General features: G+C 42.9%; 1 protein-coding gene across 3 annotated transcripts in view; it reads left to right on the top strand.

Moving 5' to 3' along the window:
- Positions 1-18,841, top strand: part of CNTN6 (contactin 6) — a 129,946-nt gene that overhangs the window by 56,524 nt on the left and 54,581 nt on the right. For all 3 annotated transcript variants that reach the window (XM_085590276.1, XM_021529017.3, XM_085590277.1), the window contains one exon: positions 12,636-12,731. In XM_085590276.1, coding sequence (XP_085446402.1) covers positions 12,636-12,731 — 96 coding nt within the window. The remainder of the gene's footprint in view (positions 1-12,635; positions 12,732-18,841) is intronic.

The following is an 18,841-nucleotide window of genomic DNA, read 5'->3' as shown; positions in this document are numbered from 1 at the left end:
ACTGCTTCAGTATGGCTTCAACCAGAACTTTCTCCCAAGGCACACAGGGGATTTGCTTTAATTATTTCCTTAGTTTTAAGCAAAAATAACTGTGTGCAAACAACTGGTCTTGAGGGAAATCCCCATAACAGGCTGCATGAAACAGCCTGTCCAGGCTTGTTACTTATTATTTTAGTTCTTAAACACATCTATAGCAGAGGCATTAAGGGATGTGCAGGAGAAATAAGAAGCACAATTAAACAAACTGGAATAAAAAGGGACTCCACAATGAAAAAGAATCAAATGCAAAACAAATTCATAATTATTCAGGGCATAAACCCAGAAAATTTAGTATTAATTGAAAGCATCTTGCTGCTTAGGGATCTTAAATTAGATTCTCAGTCAAATTATTCTACCCTTGATGATAAAAGTCGTGATGATTGCAGCTTTCTCAGACCTGAAATTCTGAGAAAAAAATGACAACAATCTAATTTCATGCCTAGAATGGGTCACTTTGCCCTGAACCCCACAGGAGGCCACACAGTGGAGCCATCAGACTCTGTATTTTAAATTTCCCCACAATGCTACAGAGCCAGGAAGGATTTCTCCTTGGAGTTTTTGGGCTCCAACCACATTCTCCTGGTTTTCAAAGTGGTGCTCAAGGGCTTTGCTTGGTGCTTCTTCTCAACAGCATTTTCCTGCCACTGCCACCCTCCCTGCTCTTGGCCAGTGATGATATGCTCACAGCAGTGTGGCTGAGAGTGACAGTGCTGGAGCACTTGGAATGAAATCTGCAGCTCCCAAGAGCTTCCACGTGCTTTGTGTCAGAGACAGAAGACACAGTTTTGCTGAAATAACAAATTAGAGGCAGCAATTCCTCCTGGATGGAGTTTTTGCCATTCTGAAACACAAAAATAACAGCCCATCATTAGCATTTAACCATTTCAGGGAGGAATATATCAAACCAAATCAAAGCCATTTAGTGTTTGCTGGATGGTGACAGGCTGAGCTGTAGCAGAGCCCTGTTGGAGGGGCTGGCTGGGGGATGCTCAGCCAGCATGAAAGCCCACTTTTCATCTGATTACTTCATCGTGTTATTTACCTTTGAGTGCACACAAATTACAGAAACATCACAAAGCAATCCAGCAGCCTCAGGATGTCATAACCCTTTTCACTGGCAGTGTATGCTTTGAAATAGAAAATGGAAAAATCAATAGGCTTGGATCAGATAGGCTGAATTTGCAAAGTCTGGACATGCATGAATTTAAGGCTAAATGGCACCTACACTTCTGGCTGGGTTGTGTTGTGGTGCTGTGTGTGTCCAGAAATCCCTCTGTAACAATTGTATTTGATTAAAAGGTGTGCTAGCTGTTGTAACTACCACCTGGAGTAAAGCTCCCTGGGTCTTTAAGCTGATTGTTAATTCATCACAGCACACGAGTGCTGGAATACTGATCAGGCTCCTGGCAGAAGATTGCAGGAATGAACTCTGGCAGTGCCTTTCTTTCACAAAAGGAGGCATAAACTGCTCAGTTCAGCACTCAACAGGCACTCAGGGATGACCAGCTGATAACTGAGGAGCAGGAAGCACGAAGAGCTCAGCTTGCCAGTGCCAGGAAAAGTTCATCATCAAAAATACATCCCCAAAACTTTGACTTGGCTTTCTAAATTCCCTTTTCCCTTTTAGGAACATGTCAGATAAAGCCATAGACTTGCCTCTATCTACAGGGAATTATGGAATGGCCTCCTTGGAAGGGACATTAAAGATCATCCAGTTCCATCCTCTGCCACCTTCCACTACCACAGATTGCTTAAAGCCCCATCCATCCTGGCCTTGGACACTTCCAGGGATCCAGGGGCAGTCCCAGCTTCTCTGGGCATCCTGTTCCAGGGCCTCAGCACTCTCACAGGGATGAATTTCTTCCCAATATCTCACCTAACCCTGCCCTCTGTCAGTTTGGGAGCTATTCCCCTTTCTCTTGTCCTTCCAGGACCTTTCCAAAGTCTCTCTCCATCTTTCTTGTAGCTCCCTCCAGGCACTGGAAGGCCACCATGAGGTCATCCCAAAGCTTCTCTTCTCCAGGATGAACAATCCCAATTCTCTCATTGTAGCACCATTCTCTACCCTACACATGCTGAGAAATGCACTGACCCCACCTCTCTGTTTTAAAAGGCTGCCCTTCTGTATAATCCTAGAATGGTTTGGGAGGGACCTTAGAGTTCATCTCATCCCCACCCCACTCCCTCTGATGCAGAAACACATCTGAACTGCAGACACGTGGAGAATCAGCCATGAAATTCTCCTTTGCATGCTCTGCACAGCTCTCCTGGTGATCCTGGTAACACCTCCCAGTCTGCATCTTCAGGGGTGAGGAACAAATGCAACCTGCAGTGGGAACATTTGCTGTGGATCGATCCTGTCTGGAGGATGGAAGTGCTGCTGTCATCTCTTCCATATGTCACTAAACAGGCTCACAGCTCAAAATTGCCTTTTGGACTTTTAAGCACAGGTAGAATCCAATATCACTGCAGCAGCAGCAGCAGCCACCCTCCCTGTTGTGGGGAGCTGAGGGCCAAGTTCTGAGTAAAATGAGTTACAGAAAATAAACCCTGTATTTTGTCAAAATTCTGCTTGGAGTGGAAAGAAAGAGAACTTTCATTTATCACTTCTGACTGTTATGGACACTCTGTGCCAATGCTCCAGCTCTCTCTGCAGCAGTTCCCATGGCAGGAGACCATTCCAAGATCTTTGCTTAATGGATGCTCTCCATGGAGCTGACCCAGCAGCCTCAGGCTTGTTTTCCTTTTTACCCCTTTATTTCACAGTGTTTCTTTAGAAAATCAGGAAAAAACCTGGTGAGAACCATTGTTGTAAGGAATATGACATTTCCAGGAGTAACAGCTCCAACTCTCCCAGCTGGAGAAGTGCTCCAGCCCTCTGATCAACTTGGTGGCCTCCTCTGGGCTGCTCCCAACAGGGAGGGGTCTATAGGGGGTCACTATCCTGCTCTGCCCACCCCAAACTGGGGCACTGGGCATCCTTCAAGGCCACTGTGAGCAGAACACATGCAGAGAACCCTCTGAAGTGATGCAATTTAATCACTCCGAGACCAAAACCGCCACAAGACCTCACCACGCTCAGCTCAGCTCATCTCATCTCCCCGTTGAGCTTCCCAGTGTTTATTTCTTTGCAGAATTCTGTGCACACGGAGCCTCTCACAGGCTCCAGGAAAAGCAGGAACCACCACTCAGCAGTGATGAAGCAAGAAGCCTGGAAGGGTTTCACCTGCCTGCTGACAGGACGAGGCAGGGTGATAATAGAACTTCTATTTTAAACCTCTGATATCACGAGAACAGGATTATGCAAATCTCCTGACATTCCTGAAGACACAAAGAACAGACTGGAATCTTAAAACCAGAAGATATGGGTGCATCTCCATAAGGAAGGGGATTTTCTTTCTCCATCATTCCCTTTTTTAGTCTCCTCTGCATTCTCAGATCCATGTGATGTCCATTGACACCAAGTGTCCTGTTTATTTTAAATTGTAACAGACCAGGCACATCAGAAATTCCACTTTTCTGCCCTTCCATTGGTTTAAACATCTCTCTCAGAGTACTTAACCACTGTGTTCAAGGCTCTGCTCTATCAGCACTTGGTTAAAGCTGCTTTATTCCAGGTTAGTTCCTTAGACTTTTATTATAAAAGGAGGGTTTTTTTTATCTGTGAAACAGAGATCTGCATTGCACAGAGGTTGTAAGGAGTATTACAGGCAGTGAACCAGGCAGATAAAGTAGCAATAAGGAACATAGAAGTATTTGAAGATTATCTTTTAGTTCTATATTACTTACTCTTCTTTAGGTCCTTTAGAAGTGTTTATCCTGAATCAACCCATTGCCAGATGTATTGGAAAAGCAATATATGTGATTGAGATATGGTGGGGAACAAAGCATCCACAGGTCCTGCAGCTGATAGATTCTGATTGATAAAATTTAATACTGGGCAAGGATAAAACCAGTCTATGTTTGCAGTCTGGGTAATTTGCTATTTTATCTGCTCTCCTTTCATTACAGACAAGATGATGTAGATTCCAACAAATTATGGAGTGAAATACCCGCGATGTTCACATGAGATTGTTTATTTTTTAGCGTGACCAAAGAAGCTATGGTGGAGGTTTGCAAGGGAAAAAAATTCTGAATTATTTGGAATAAATGATTGGCTTTATTTTTCTAATAAAAATAATAAGATTAATTGATCAGTTATTTTTGCAGTGAAGGTTGATCCTGTGTAATGTTTTAACGTAGGAGATAAACCTGTCTGTTCTGTAGCTGATACTGGAGAAGGAGGAACAGTGTGCAACATTTGGACTTTTCATGGAGTGAAGGAATGAGGTCACAGGCGTTGCTTTTCTCAACAGGAAAACCACATCTGGCACAGACAATGCACTGAGCTGTAAATATCCATTTCTAAATGCTACAGCAAGAACAAATAATGCAACATACACCTGAAATCCCACTGACAAGATTCACATCCAAAAATCCCCTACATCGATCGCTCGGGTAATCCTGAAATTCCCATTGGAAGGAATTCTTTGAGGGCTTTGCAGCTGGCATGAGGGAAGTAAAGAAGGGGCTGGAGGTAACTCAGGGTAGTTCCACAAGAAGTAATTTTGTGCTGGATCAAGATCTTCAAAGGGCTGGGCAGGAATTTGGGAAGGGCTGAAACAGGCACGGACATTGTCAGCACTGTGTGAGAGCTCTTTCTTCCTTGCCACTTATCCCCTCTTCCTTGCCATTTTTTATTGTATATATTACAAGCCTTGATTATTGTTTTGTTGGTAGAAACATTATAAAAAGAATTAGTGGCCTTAAGTGGGACTGTATCCATCAGAACCCAGGCCAGGGATGCCAGAGGTGCTTCCTGCAGGACCAGGACATGTCCCCAACAACAAGGTCAAGGTCTGAGGGAAGGGAGAAGTTCCTGAACCATCTCCACGTAGTTAAAAACAGGTTGCTGTGGGAGCAGTGGGAAATACGAAGGAGAAGAGGGTTTGGATAAGAATTAACCCCCCTGCCCAAAGGACATGTGCCACAGCAGCCAGGGTTGTCTCCCCTGGAAGTCAGGAGAATCAGTGCAGTTGTGGCAGGGATGAATCCAACCCTTGAGGTTCAGCCCAGGGAGAGAAATCTTTCTTTAAGAGCTCTCCAATCTGGAGAAAACTCCTGCAGACGGCCAAGTGACTCTGGTGATGACAGGTGACAAATGAACTGTGCCGTGACAAGTGAGAAAACTGTTGAGGAATATAAAATATTTAACATATATTCCCTCTGTGCCCCTCCCTGGGAGAGGGGCAGCTCCTCAGCTGTGCCTCTGGCCTGCAGAGGGGCTTCGGAGCAGGAGCCCTAAGGCTGTGTCAACACTTACTGCTCAGAGCAAGTCCTGTGCTCAGCTCAGAAGAGAAAATTAATATTTTATGCTGCTAACTCTGTAAAAGCAGGGGGAAAAAATAACAAAGGCCAGATGTAGACCAGCTCTACGGCTTCCCAGCATATGTTCCTGTGCTCTGGGTTTGTTGGTGCATGAACAAAAATCAAGCCAGCTCAGGGTTTTTCCCCCCTCTCACCTCACCCTCCCTGTTTAATTTAATTGTGACCTTCCACTTTTTTCCTCTAGAGAAGCTTGATATTACTTTGTAAAGGGCATTTTCACTCTTTAATTGAATAAGGCAATCAGACTGTGGCAGAAATTATTGTTCCCCACCTTTAAAATTAGTGCCTGGATTGGCCATTCAGATCGTTTAAGCTGAACTGAGGACCTGGGGCCTGTGTTCATCCTGAAGTGTAAATTACAGGTCCTTGCCCTTGGAAGCTCCAAAGTAATTTAACTAAATAAGGAAGCAATGATGAAGGTCTTTGGATGATTAAACAACACTGGAGAAGGACAGGACCCATTAATTGTGGTTTTCCCTCTCTTTTTGACAAACAGCTTCATCAGGAGGGGACAGGGCAGCTTTCTCTTTTCCCACTCTGGGATGCAGTGCTCCCCTAAGGTAGAAATGAGAACAAAAGTGGGAAATCCAGTGGATTTTTAACCTGTCCTGGTGAAAGGAGACACTCAGGCTGCTCCTGGCTCACTCAGCTCCAAATCATCCAGACCTGAGGTGTTAAAGGCTCACAGTGCTTCAAATGGAGCAGGGAAACTCAGTAGGTGTTGAGGAGAGAAGTATTTAAAAGGAAAGGAAATGGGAAATACTAAGCAGCTTTCAGACACCTTAATTAGAGATAACACCACTCTTAATCTCAGAATTGAATTCATAGAAAATCAATTAGAACATTTAAAAAATTGAGATTAGATGCTAACGGGAAAAGATTAATGTATTGACAGTATTTTCAAGACAAAGGAACTGTCAGAGGGTTTGTTCAGCAAGTTTAGTGCAGTTTGGAAAGCTGAAAAAGAGAGTTTACTTTGCAGTGGAAGTTGTAGGGAAGGAGATTAGCCATTCCTTTGGGAGATACTTGGAGAAAGAAGGTTATTTCCATAACACACCCTGTAGGATCCAGGCTGCAAGAGACTGGTGCTCATGTCCTACAAGGCAATTCAGCACAAAAATACTCAGGAGAAGCAAAGAACAGGGGTTGATGTCCAGGAGGGCTCTGGATAGGCACAGCCTGCAGCTAAAAGGGCTTTAAACCCAAATTTTTTTACTTCCTTTATGTGAGAGAAGAAATAGCAAACCCAAAATCTGGAAGCATGGGGCCTTCCAGAATTTGAGATAATTTAAAAGATTCAGTAGGCTTCATTTTTATTATTTGTACTTATAACAGACCTAAATCCTCTGGTTCAGGCACCAAACTCAGACCCAAATGGGGCCCCTAACTCATTACAGCAAGAGCAGAGGAAGGTAACTAATTGTCAGCTGATAACACTCCCAGCAAATCATAACCAGGAGATTCCTTGGAAAAGTGCTGAGCTTCTCCTTTGTGCCCCATTTCCCTGTGAGGAAATTCCTGGTGTGCTGCCTCACTGCAGGAACACCTCTCCCATTGCAATATATCACCGGCAAGAAGAGGCACAGAAGAAAAAAAAAAGGAATAGAAATGATCCATCACAATTTGACACAGGCACATGGAAATGTGAGGAATTGTATTGATTTGTCCTCAGGAGCGTGGCTAATTTGTAAGGAGCTCTTACTCCTCATGCCTTAACATTCATTGCACATTTCAATACCAAGTAATTGCAACCATTATATTTGGGATTATGTAATGACAAAACATTTATGAGGGAAAAAAATATCAAAAGTTCAAGAAAGCATGAAATCACATTAATTCAGATGAACCGTGGTAATTATGCAAGGTGATAAATTGGAGTTTCTCTAATTGTCTGTAACAATTTCATATATTAAAATACCCAAGTTTCCTTGGTTTCTTTGGAGAAGTTCTGTGCTCCTTCTTAGGATGGACTGGCTTGGACGGGGTGGATTTGGGTGGATTGTCCTTGAGCAGGTTCAGGAATTTCAAGCACGACTGGGAGGTTGAAATGAATGACTTGCTGCTTCTGATTTGGTTTTTGTTCCTATCCAATAGATTTAAGAAGCAGTTCCCTAATCCCAGGAAAATTGACCTTTTGTTGTGTAGTTAAATCTGCTACTCCAACACCTGTAAGGCAGTTTTATATTAAAGTAAACCAAACAAAAACCCCAGATATGTGGGTGGTGGGGAAATAGAATGAATATATTAGAATTAATATATTAATGAGCAATCAGCAACTGGATGTTGCTTGGAGCAGCCTGGTCTAGTGGAAGGTTGGCAGGGGACAGAACAGGATGGGCTTTAAGGCCCCTTCCAACCCAAAGCACTCTGGGATTTATGATTATCTCTATTGTTATGAGCTTTAAAACATTAAGGAAAAATAATGTACAGCTGAACCTATTAATTAACCTATTAATTAATGGAATTGCTTCAGCGGGAAAGATTTCTGTCCACCCCTTCCATTTTGTTTCTGTCTCCAGAGACTACTTTTTCTGGCAAACACCTCACCCAGCCTGAGTTTGCTTCTCTCACTGGCAGGTTGTGCCCAGCAAAATGACACCCATGGTCACCTTCATCTAACACTGATATTCTTCTCAACCTCTGGTTTTATTCTGTTTAAAATCTACCTGGAAGACTTTCAGGCCATAAAGGTGGGTTGGACAGGGCTTGGAGCACCCTGGGATAGTGGAAGATGTCCCTTCCCATGGCAGGAGTGGAATGGGATGGGATTTAAGGTCCTTCCAGCTCAAACCTTCTGTAATTCCATGATAACATCCTTGACCCCGGAGGGTAAAGCTGCATTACATCAGATGAAAAATGCTCTGGCCCATTCTGCCCACTCCTCCCTTCATTCCTGGTGAGGAGCTGACAGCTCCTCCACCTCAAGAATTCCTGCTCCCATCCAAGAGAGACGTGCCATTCCCTCACTCCACCCCACAAAATGCCATATGTTTGGGGTGTTGTGAGCACAGCCCCTCCTTGCTCAGCCCTGTAACATTCCCAGCAGGGGATGAGGCTGTGCCACGTGCAGCTGAATCCTTCCATTCCCACTCTTCCCTGGGAAGGATCACTTGTGCATCCGAGCATTTTGCATGGCCCCCACGACCTCATTATCACATGCAACTGATTAATCCTGCTCTACCAAGAGCAGTCTGCCAACATGCACAGATCTGGGGAGGGGAAAAAAAAGTGTTTTTTTGTTAAAACTCGCAGCTGAGAGAGCAATGGAGTGTGAGGGAACTCGTTGTTCTTCAAGTGAGATAAATACAGACAAAGAATGAAAGGAATTATGTAGGAACTAGGTGATAATTTATTTATAGATCTCAGCAGAAACACTGAAGTTAGCAAATATACCATCTGTTAAATAGTCATCTTATTCCTAAGTGCATATTAGCAATCTAAATGTGTGCCAAACACCTGATCTTAGCCTTCTTAGTTGATACTCTTTTTGACAAGCAACATTCTGCTTTATTAGGTTATGTCATGTTACGTTATAGAGCTGTGCTAGGGAACAGGAGCTGGAAGAACACAGTGGTTGTGCTCTCTTGGTGGAAATGAACACCCAGGGCAAGGAGAAGGGGTTGTGACAGCAGCCAGAGTTTCAGAATAACAAGAACAAAGTAGAATATCTGTATTTGTATCCGCAGGTAATTTTTTTCCCCCTATATATACACACTTAGACATTTCAAGTTATAATAAATCATTGAACATGCAACCCCATAGGTTGGAAAATAGATGGAGAAATCTTTATGGCAAAGACAAATGTTATTTCTGAGGGTCCACCTCTTCCCTCTCTCTTCCACCTGGACTGCAAAGCAAAAGTAGATTATTTTATAGCTCATTTTGAATGAGGTGCCACAATATTCCATGGGAGATGATGTCTGCCTGCAGGAAGAGTCCAACAAAGATGAAAACAGAAGCAACACTGACTCTACTAATGAATTCTCTTCATCTATTTTGCCTTGGTTTGCTCCTTCAGAGGTTCGGGGTTCTTTTGTTCTTCAATGATTCCTTATTACAGAAAGAGGCACTGAATAAATCCACTTTGTACAATTATCTATCAAAATCAATCAAAGCAAAAGATCATTTCTGGTTTGGCCTGTGAAATTCTGGGGACGTGAGGGTTTCTAAAGGATGCAGAGTGATGAAGATCCCAGAGTTAAACAGTGCAATGAATTCTTTAAAGAAAATGTCTTTTCCTAAAGGCCTTTAAAAATTGGGTTAAATAAGGACGTTGCATATTTGTCCCTGTCATGGGTGAGATGAAGAGATTAAATGATGATTTATGTGCCTCCACAGCTGCTTTTTTATACCTATGATTAATAAGCATAAAGGGATGGAAATCTCCTCTCCCTCACTGGAAAATCCGAGTTGCTTTGTATAACAAAACTACAAACACGCCATGAAAGAGCCCAAACTCCTGCCTCCGGATTTTGATCCTCAAGGTTGAAAAGTGGAGACTGAAAAGGCACAGCCAACTTCTTCCCCACATGGATTCAACTGAAAGGGAGTGGGTTTAGATGAGATTTTGGGAAAAAATTGTTCTCTAGGAGGGTGGGGAGGCCACAGGGTGCCCAGGGAATTGTGGCTGCCCCTGGATCCCTGGAAGTGTCCAAGGCCAGGTTGGACAGGGCTTGGAGCAGCCTGCGATGGTGGAAGGTGTCTCAGGGGTTGGGCTGGATGAGTTTCAAGGTTCCTCCCAGCCCAAAACATTCCATGATTCCATTACACAACCAAAAATGGTCCCGCTCCCTGTAAAACAGCAGATCCATAAGGGATCTCATCCTCCTGCTTTTAATTATTCAAGTCAGGGACACTTGTCACGGTTTTAATGGAGAGACATGGACAGGTGACACAGCACCTAAAATGAGAGTAAAACTGATAACATGACATATTGTGTCATTAAACTAAAAATTGCTACTAGCAGCTCATTACTTTCCAAAATCTATTCCCATTTCAGAGTGAGGTATTACACAGTTAATTCTCAATTGTCAGGAAAACCTTTTCCCTCCTGCTGCACTGCGCTTCCTTTATTTTTTCTCCCTTCTTTCTCAGATGTCTCATAACAACTGAAATTTTATTCTCATAAAAAAAAAAAAAATAGGGCTGATTTCTCGCAGTGAAAATATTGGGAAGAATTACTTAGACTGCACAGATTTTCCATACTGCCCCAGAGTTTTTGGGGGTTTAACTCTATTTTTAATAAGAAAATGCAGTTCGTTTCATATTAGCAGCTGAGGGAAAGAGATAGGAAAGGGAACTGTGACCATATTTGTTGTTAGCACCTGAATCCTAAAAATATCTGAATTTTTGCATCTTTTTAGTATTAAAAAAAAAAATATAAAAATGAGAATTTGAGGATCTTTTTCCCCCTTGTCCCAGGGCACAAAGCCTCAGACCAGGCACCCCAAGCAAATCTTGACAGGAATTCCAGGAACCACTTTTCCACACAAATATTTGGTGCTGGCCTTCTTCTTCTCAGAAAACAATTGCCAGGAAAGAATGAAAATGTGGCAAATTTTCTCAGATGGAATTTTCAAAATTAGTAAATAAATCCACACATTCAGAGACTGGACTCTAATGAAGCCAAACTAATTAATCATATTGTACCCATCTACTATTTTGTCCTTTATTTAGAATTACAGGATGGAATACAACTAAATAAATGATTTTTTTTCCCCATTTTTCTTGACTTTTCTTGTGGGTTTTTTTTTCCCCTTGGACTACCCATAATCCAAGGCAGAGCTGTAGACAGCAGGCAATTAAAAGAACATCAGAGTTTAAAACCCTTTCCCCATGTATTGACAGGTCCCATCTATTGTGCTATGACAGCACGAGGAGGTGCTACAGGTGCTTAATTCAATCCAGCCCCCTCTGAGCAGACAATGTCTTCATAGGAGACCAATATCCAGGAGATGAAGAGGAGGAAAAGAAAAATTAACTGTGTAAAGTTCAGCTAAGGGGGAGAAAATTGATATATTGACATAAATAGCTGAGGCTGTACAGGTAGTAATCGTTATTGCTCTGACCAACGAGGGCTGTTTCTCTCTATTGAACTCTGGCTCAGGTTGGTGTTCAGCTGATGAAAAATGGAACAATTGTTTGAAACAAGAATCTGCAGCAAGGTAAATAAAATGAGCTTAGGGCAGGCAGTTTACAGCTCTGTGGTATAAAGAGGTTTAAGGGGAAGCTGATATTTGTTGTATTAAAGCATATTTTGAATGAGTTTCGAGCAATCATTTCCCAAATGGCTGTAAGAAAATGGGCAGGCTTCTCATTAGGATGAGAACTGGATCAAAAAGTAAATAATCTTTTTTTTTTAAAGCACATCTATTGTGTCATGTTTTGTAATTGAATTAACGAGAATCAGGCTGATAATTCTTCAACATCTCAGTGAAACACGAGGAAGCAGCAGATTGATATATAGAATAGAAAAATAGACATTAAGAGCCATAAAAATCACCTGTGGGAGATGGGCATGGGCAGGAGATTTCCCAGGAAGTCCTCTCTTCCTCCCCTTGAAAACCAGTCCTAAAACTCAAGGCAATTAAAACACATCCAAGCACTGCAGCCAGTTTGGGCCAGCCCAGAATCTTAAAGAAAGCAACATATTTTTATCATCATTTAAACCTACACTCTGTGGGAGTCCTGCTGATCTTTAATTATCACTTATATATATAGAACACAGCTGTTCTCTATTTCTATAGAAAAGGAAACACTACAAAATGCATATTTTTTTTTCCAACTCATGTAGATTAAGTCTTGCAAGTTCCAAAAAATGATGCTGGAAAAAGTAGTGGAATAATAGACTGGCTTTGGAAAGAGAAATGGTAAACACAAATTCCCAAAGTTGCAGTAGAAATGCTGTAGGAATAAATATTTTGTGAATGTCAAAGGACTCAGTAATGGCTGGACTGGAGGATCTGGGAGGTCTTTTCCAAACTTAATGATCCTGTAATTCCATGCTAAAGGTTGGACAAGCAATTCTTGCACACAATCTCTCAATGAAATTAAATTCTGCTGCCCAACACATGACTGTTCTCGAGTTAATAAATTGGATAAATTGGGATGCAGTTGGGAATAACTCTGATGGACAATAACCAGGCCTTGTTTTCTCCTTTTCCCTCAAGACCTGGAAAACTTTGAGACGAGACCGAGAAGCCCGGTGTCAGTGAGAGAGGGACAAGGAGTGGTCCTGCTCTGTGGAACTCCCCCCCACCACGGAGGTATGATGGGGACAGCCTGGGCAGCCCCTGCTCTGCCTCGGGAGAAGCAGAATTCCCTGTGGGATTACCACTGGAATTCGCTCATGCATCAATTACCGCGGTTTGCAACAAATTCGGATTTTGTTTCTTCAAAAGGCACTGGGTTCACGCTTTTTTAGGGCCCTTTTTTATTATTTTGTCAGGGAGTAGTGACGCCTTAAGGAACTGGAAGAGAGGCTAAATGGAATTAAGAGCAATAAAGTGGATTTTTATTGAAGTGCCTTCAAAGGCCACACCCTGGCAGTACCCTAGCCACAGTTGTGGCTCTGTCCAGATGGCTCCAAGATGGAAGCAAAAAGGGCTTGGGCATGAGAGCTCACATTTTTATAAGTTTTAGTCTATTTGCATACAGGAGCCACCTGTCTAATTAATAGCTCCAAATTATGAAGTTCCATCCTCCTTGCTTGCTTGCCCAACCTCCTCTTTTCATGTTGTTCATGATTTGGGCCTGAAGTTTGAAGAGATTCCTTGAGTCTCCAGCTAGAACAGGATTTTTTTGTCTTCACCACCCTGAGAAAAGATCTCAGTAACACTTACTATAAAGTTAAAATCTGCACACCAAAACAGGACAGAAAAACTTACAAAACAGGTTCAAATTTAACCTGTCATTCTTGGGACACAGGAAGGACACAGTGGATTTGTCTTGAAGGTTTGGGTTCTGCTCTTGAATCACTGATTTTATTTTCCTTCCTGATAATCAGAGAATAATTTAGATTGGAAGGGGCTTCTGGAGAGGTGAACTGCCTGTTTAAAGGAGAGCCTAGATCAGGTTTCATAGTAATTGTCAGCCCTTCAGATGGGGAACGGAAAAGAGTTTTCTGATTAATTGTTTGATGGTGCTCACCATAATACCCTGGAGATTCTCCTTTCTGGGTGGGATAAATCCAGGTGAAAATTTTACCCAAGTAAAGCAAGTATTTATTGATAGAGGGGAAATATCAATGATGTAGTTACCATATTGTCTTGTTCTGCCCTTAAAGAATGAGCAGCTCTTGGATGGCTCACATTCTGCTTTTGCCAGCGGTGACCACACACCCACAGGAGCTGCAGTTTTCCATGTCCTGCTCCAGCAATCCTCAATCCTTCTTAAACAAACAGAGTTATAAGCCAAAATCCAAGGAGAAGGTAAATAGTGATGTGAAAAGAGGAAGCAGTATTTCAGAGAGGGAGAAAAACCCCATCAATCAATAGGAGCCCCTCCAGTGCTATGGAGAGGCAGTGTCAGCTCACTGGGTGTTTACAGCCACATGAAAGGAGGGTATAATCAAGGAGACGAAGTGAAACATGGTCCTTAAGGGCACAAAAGGCTTCCAAGAGCTCCTCAAATGTATCAGTGGGACAGGCAGAAAGACAACACATCCATCCTGCAGCCACTGAACGATCTGTTTCCCTCCTGCTGCAGGGTAAAATGATGATTTGACAAATAGGAAGGAGGGGAAGAAAAACATTCAGAACAAATAAATAGTTAGCAGGTGAGTTCCCCCCTGATTCCTTGAACTGACAAAATGGTATCCACCAGCAAAACCTTTCCCAGAGTGTTCCTGCAGCTGGGGCTGGGAGCTGCTGACCAACAGGCCTGGAAAATCCATTCCCTGCAATAAGTCCCCAGAGAACAGAGCCTGACTCCTTTTGTCATCCCAAAACTCTGTTCAGGATCCAAAATTATATGCCGTGGGGATGTAGTACACGGTGTGAGCCATGACAAGTCAGAGACTCTTTCAAGATGCTTGGGAAGTTGTTTTTGTTGAAAAGGATTTTATATTTAGGTTCTTCTAAATGGCAACCCTTGCCTCCACCCCACAATACCTACAGAAGGAAGGATTACAAACTGTGCTTCCAGCTCACATTACAAGAGCTCTGTGCAGCACTTTAACTGTGTCAGGAATTAGAGAGATGTCAAGGAATTTGGAAGATAAGCCCTACCAGCAGGGAAAGAGTTGCCTTTGCTGTGATGTAGTGACTTGAAGGAAGACAGAAAACCTCTGTACAGCAGTTGTTTGAAGGAGCTGCTATTAATATAGGAAATTTGAAATAGGAAGCACTGGGTAAAACCTCCTGCCAACCTCTAAAAGTCAGGATAACAATAGAAGAAGAGGAATAGAAAAAATAGAATGGAAAACAAGGAGGGTTCATTAATTCAATTCCTCCCATATAACATCAAGAAGATGGAACGAGAGCTGCAAAAGTGTTTCTACCACCCATGGTCTCTAGGGAAGTGTCTCACGTCTCTTTCTCACATTGCCAAGTTTGTCTGGTCCTGCACCACTGGAGTTACACCTCCTGCTCACAGGGAAACTCTGCAGAGCTCATCAGGACACTCAGCTGCTTAGCAGACACCAAAAGTGGTCAAAAATATTTAAAATATTTAAAACTCAATTGGAATTAAACTTAATTTTCCAATAGAGGTGACAAGGAAAGATGTGCTGCTTCTTTTTTGTGTCCTGGTTTCTTAACTGAGAGTTCTGCTAACTTATTTTTGTACAAGAGAAATGAGTGATTCATTCAAATAGAGGACAAAAATATATTAGTCAGCTATAAACCAAAAACAAACAAACAAAGCCCACCAAGCAAACAAACAAATGCACAAAAAGGCTGCTCCAGCAGCTTTCACATCAGCTTTAAAGCATCTCAGAGAACAAAAAGAGAATTCCATATGGCTGTGAACTAATATTAGGACTTTCGGTACTGATCAAACACAAGCATGAAAGAAAAAAATACCCACCCAAGTTTATATCTGAGATCAATTAGGACATTAATAATTACAGTTAACAGGCAAAAAAAAAATCACAGCCTGTAATTAGTTTTTAAAGCAAGAGCAGGGCTGCCCCGAGTTATCTGACCCACCCCAAACCCTTTATTCCCTCAGCCTGCCCCTCCTCACTAATTTATGCACTGGTGTCTCTGGTTATTTATGAGGCTCATTTCCACACCCTGCAAAGTTCAGCTCTGCCATCCCTCTGCTTGTTAGCGAGGCTCAGAGGGGCAGGGGGGACCAGGTGAGCTGGATGTTTTTCCTCCAACCTCATCCCATCTCTGCTTTAAGTTCTTTAGGTCAGCCCTTTCCCCCTGTGTAATCAACATATAGTAATATTTCACTAGTGAAAAAAGTGTTTTCTATAGAGCTCTGGGGCAGGGAAAGGCGTGGAGGGAGGAAGCTGGAAGAAGCTTTAATTTCTGCAGATACACATGAGCTTGACCTGCCTGTGCTTGAGAAGCTGCAGCCTAAATGGTAATACTTGACACAAGACTGTGGGGTGGACTGTTGTTCATTTATTTCCTTAGAAGTGAAGCCTGATCTAAAGCCTGTTTCCTCGGAGCTGGCTCCCTGCAGAGCTTTAAGGAAGTTGCTAATCTTGTTAGGAGCAGCAGGATCACTCTGCATTTGCATTTATTGGTGTGGAAGAGCTGCCAGGGCTGGGATGCTCTGCGCTTTCCTGTGTGCTGGCGTTGCTGTAGGGAGGCTGAATAAATCCCAAAACACTCTAAGGATGTAGGATCCCCCTGTGGACCTGCTCGAGGGTAAAAAATCCCAATTCTCAGCTTGCAGAAGGTGGGGAAGGAGGTGAAACCCGAAACTGGGTATGTGCAGAGGATGGGAGGAGGTGAGAAAGGACCTTTGATTTCTGCATTTTTTATTAAACGCTGCACTGATAAAGTGCAGAATCTGAAAGGGAGGGTTTGAAGTGTCCCTCCCTTTACAAAACTCAGTGCCTCAGTCCTGGCCTGGCTGTCCCTCTCTCCCTGCTCCTGTGAATGTTTAATCCAGTTTTCCCACAGCTCCGGAGGGAGGGAGAGCCCCCATCCCTGAGCCCAGCCTGGATCCAGCAGCACCAGTTTGGGTTTGCTTGGGCTGAGGGAAGCGCTGAAATGTTCAATCCCCAGATCTGTGCACCAGGAGTGATTATCAGCCCTTTCCCAGCTGAGCTCTGAAGGAAAACTCTCAGGATTAGCAGAGGTGGGAGATGCTCTCCAGCCTGGCCAAACTCAGGAATTGCCCACCTGCAAGGTGAGGTGGATTAACCAGATTTTGGGGTCTCTAGGGTGAGAAGGGACACTGACACCACAAATTAAAAAAAAAAAAAAAAACAAACAAACGCACCCTAATATTGCAGCACTGTGGCAAGCACATCTCTCTCTCAGGATTTTTCATAGAGGTGCACTGAGCGAAATGAAAGAGAAAATAATTTCTATTTCTGCTCCTTGTTTTTCCCATGTGGAATGTGTTTGGAGAATTGTTTCCCTGGGGAGATGCTTGGTTGGATTCTGGTGAGGATTGTTTGAGCTGGTGGCCAATCCAACCCACTGGGGCTGGACTCTCAGAGACGGTCATGAGTTGTGTTAGAGTCAGAGAAAGTAGTATGTAGTTTTAGTATCCTCCTTTTATATAGTACATTAATGTATTTTAGCACAGTTATAATAAAGAAATCATTCAGCCTTCTGAATTGAGTCAGACATCAGCATTTCTTCCCATTGGATTCACCTGCATTTACAATACAGCACTATAAAATAACTCCTGCTCTGCCATAAAAGTGAGAGCAAAGGGCTTTTACTCTTTTTTTTTTTTGGCTCATTTGGTGGATCTGCTCATTGGATTTATTCCAAATGACCCAAAGTAAAAGATTTTATAACACAGTCCTGGATTTCTACTCTGTTACCTGTTGCTGTAGTAACTTTCCAAAAAAAGATACTGAGTGAGGGAGTAGGTTGTTGGTATTATGCCTTAAAAGCATGAAAAAAAAGTTCAGTCTCCAAAGTTTGGCTCCTTCCTCTTGAGATTTCATCCAACTCCCACTGAAGTCAATTAAAATTAGGATTTCTTCAGAGTTTAGTGGAGCTGAATGAGGCTCTAGGCAAGGATAGCCTGCAGATGGGTGAGGATGAACCTGCAGCTAGGAGAGGGGGAGTGTTTATATCCCTCATACTGGGGGGAAAAGGGATTTAAATATGACTAAGAGGGGCTTGTGCTTGTTCCCAGTTAATGGGAAAATTCATCAATAGTCCCTGAAGCAATGGTGGGGAGCAGACAGGGAGAAACTTCAGAAAATGAAGTCAGTTGGAGCCCCCTGAGAACAGAAATCAGGACAGAAAAGGTCTGGTTCTCTTTTATTGATTAATTAATTCACAGATTGACCTCCTGAAGAATGTCTGTGTAGCACAAAGTTGGCTTTAATAGAGTTTTATTTTATCCTATCTTGCACAGAGAATTCAGCTTCATCACCTGCTCCCACGCCTGGAGTCTGGGCTTTGGTTCCATGCCATAAAATATTTTAAAGAATATTTTGGAGAGAATCCTTTTGGAGTTTTGGCAGGTACAGGGATGTCCTTAGAGGGGGTCAGGGCTTTCTTCAGCTCTGTAATTGCCACCACCAGAATTTGGCAGAGAAATTCTGAACTGCTTTTCCTTATTATTCATTCTTAAAATTATTTCCAGATTCTCTTGGATATGCTATCCTGGCATGGAAATCTGGGCATCCAAATGTCAGGTTTAAGCACCCAGCATGGTTTTATTGCCCAGAGGTGCCTTAGTGCAGGTCTGAGTAAGGAGGAAGGCAAAAATTCCAGCAAGAAGGAAAAGCACATTGGGGTACCAGCCCTCAGTGCTTTGGGAAGTCTGGGGAGAGGGGAGATCCAAGGTATTTCTTCCCCAGAAATGTGGACAACATTTAAATGAACACAGATTAAAATATTTACCTGCAAATCTTCAGCATTTTCTGTACAGTCCCCATCTTGCAGCTTAGAGACTTTCAAAAAATGAGTTGAAATCAGAATTTTGCACACTTTGGTCTGCTCGCCCAGACAGTCTGCAGTCAGCAAAACCTGTTCCTGAGACAGGGAAACAGTCTGTGCATCTCTGCAAGACAGATCACGTCCTGGCTGCATCCCTTAGTTGTGATCCTTCCCGCAGGAAAATCCCTCCACCTCCAGGTTTCCTGCAGGAAACAGATGCTTTAAGCACCTCAAAGTCCAAGGGCAGGTAAATGTGCCAAGGTTTTGATCTTGTGGGTGAGCACGTGGACCTGCACACACCTTGTGTAACCCTGAGAATTAATTGCTGCATCTCCCAGGTTTAC

Source organism: Lonchura striata, chromosome 12 (genome assembly GCF_050655825.1).
Source record: "Lonchura striata isolate lonStrDom1 chromosome 12, ASM5065582v1, whole genome shotgun sequence".
Lineage (NCBI taxonomy): Eukaryota > Metazoa > Chordata > Aves > Passeriformes > Estrildidae > Lonchura > Lonchura striata.
This window is presented reverse-complemented; position numbering and strand designations above follow the sequence as displayed.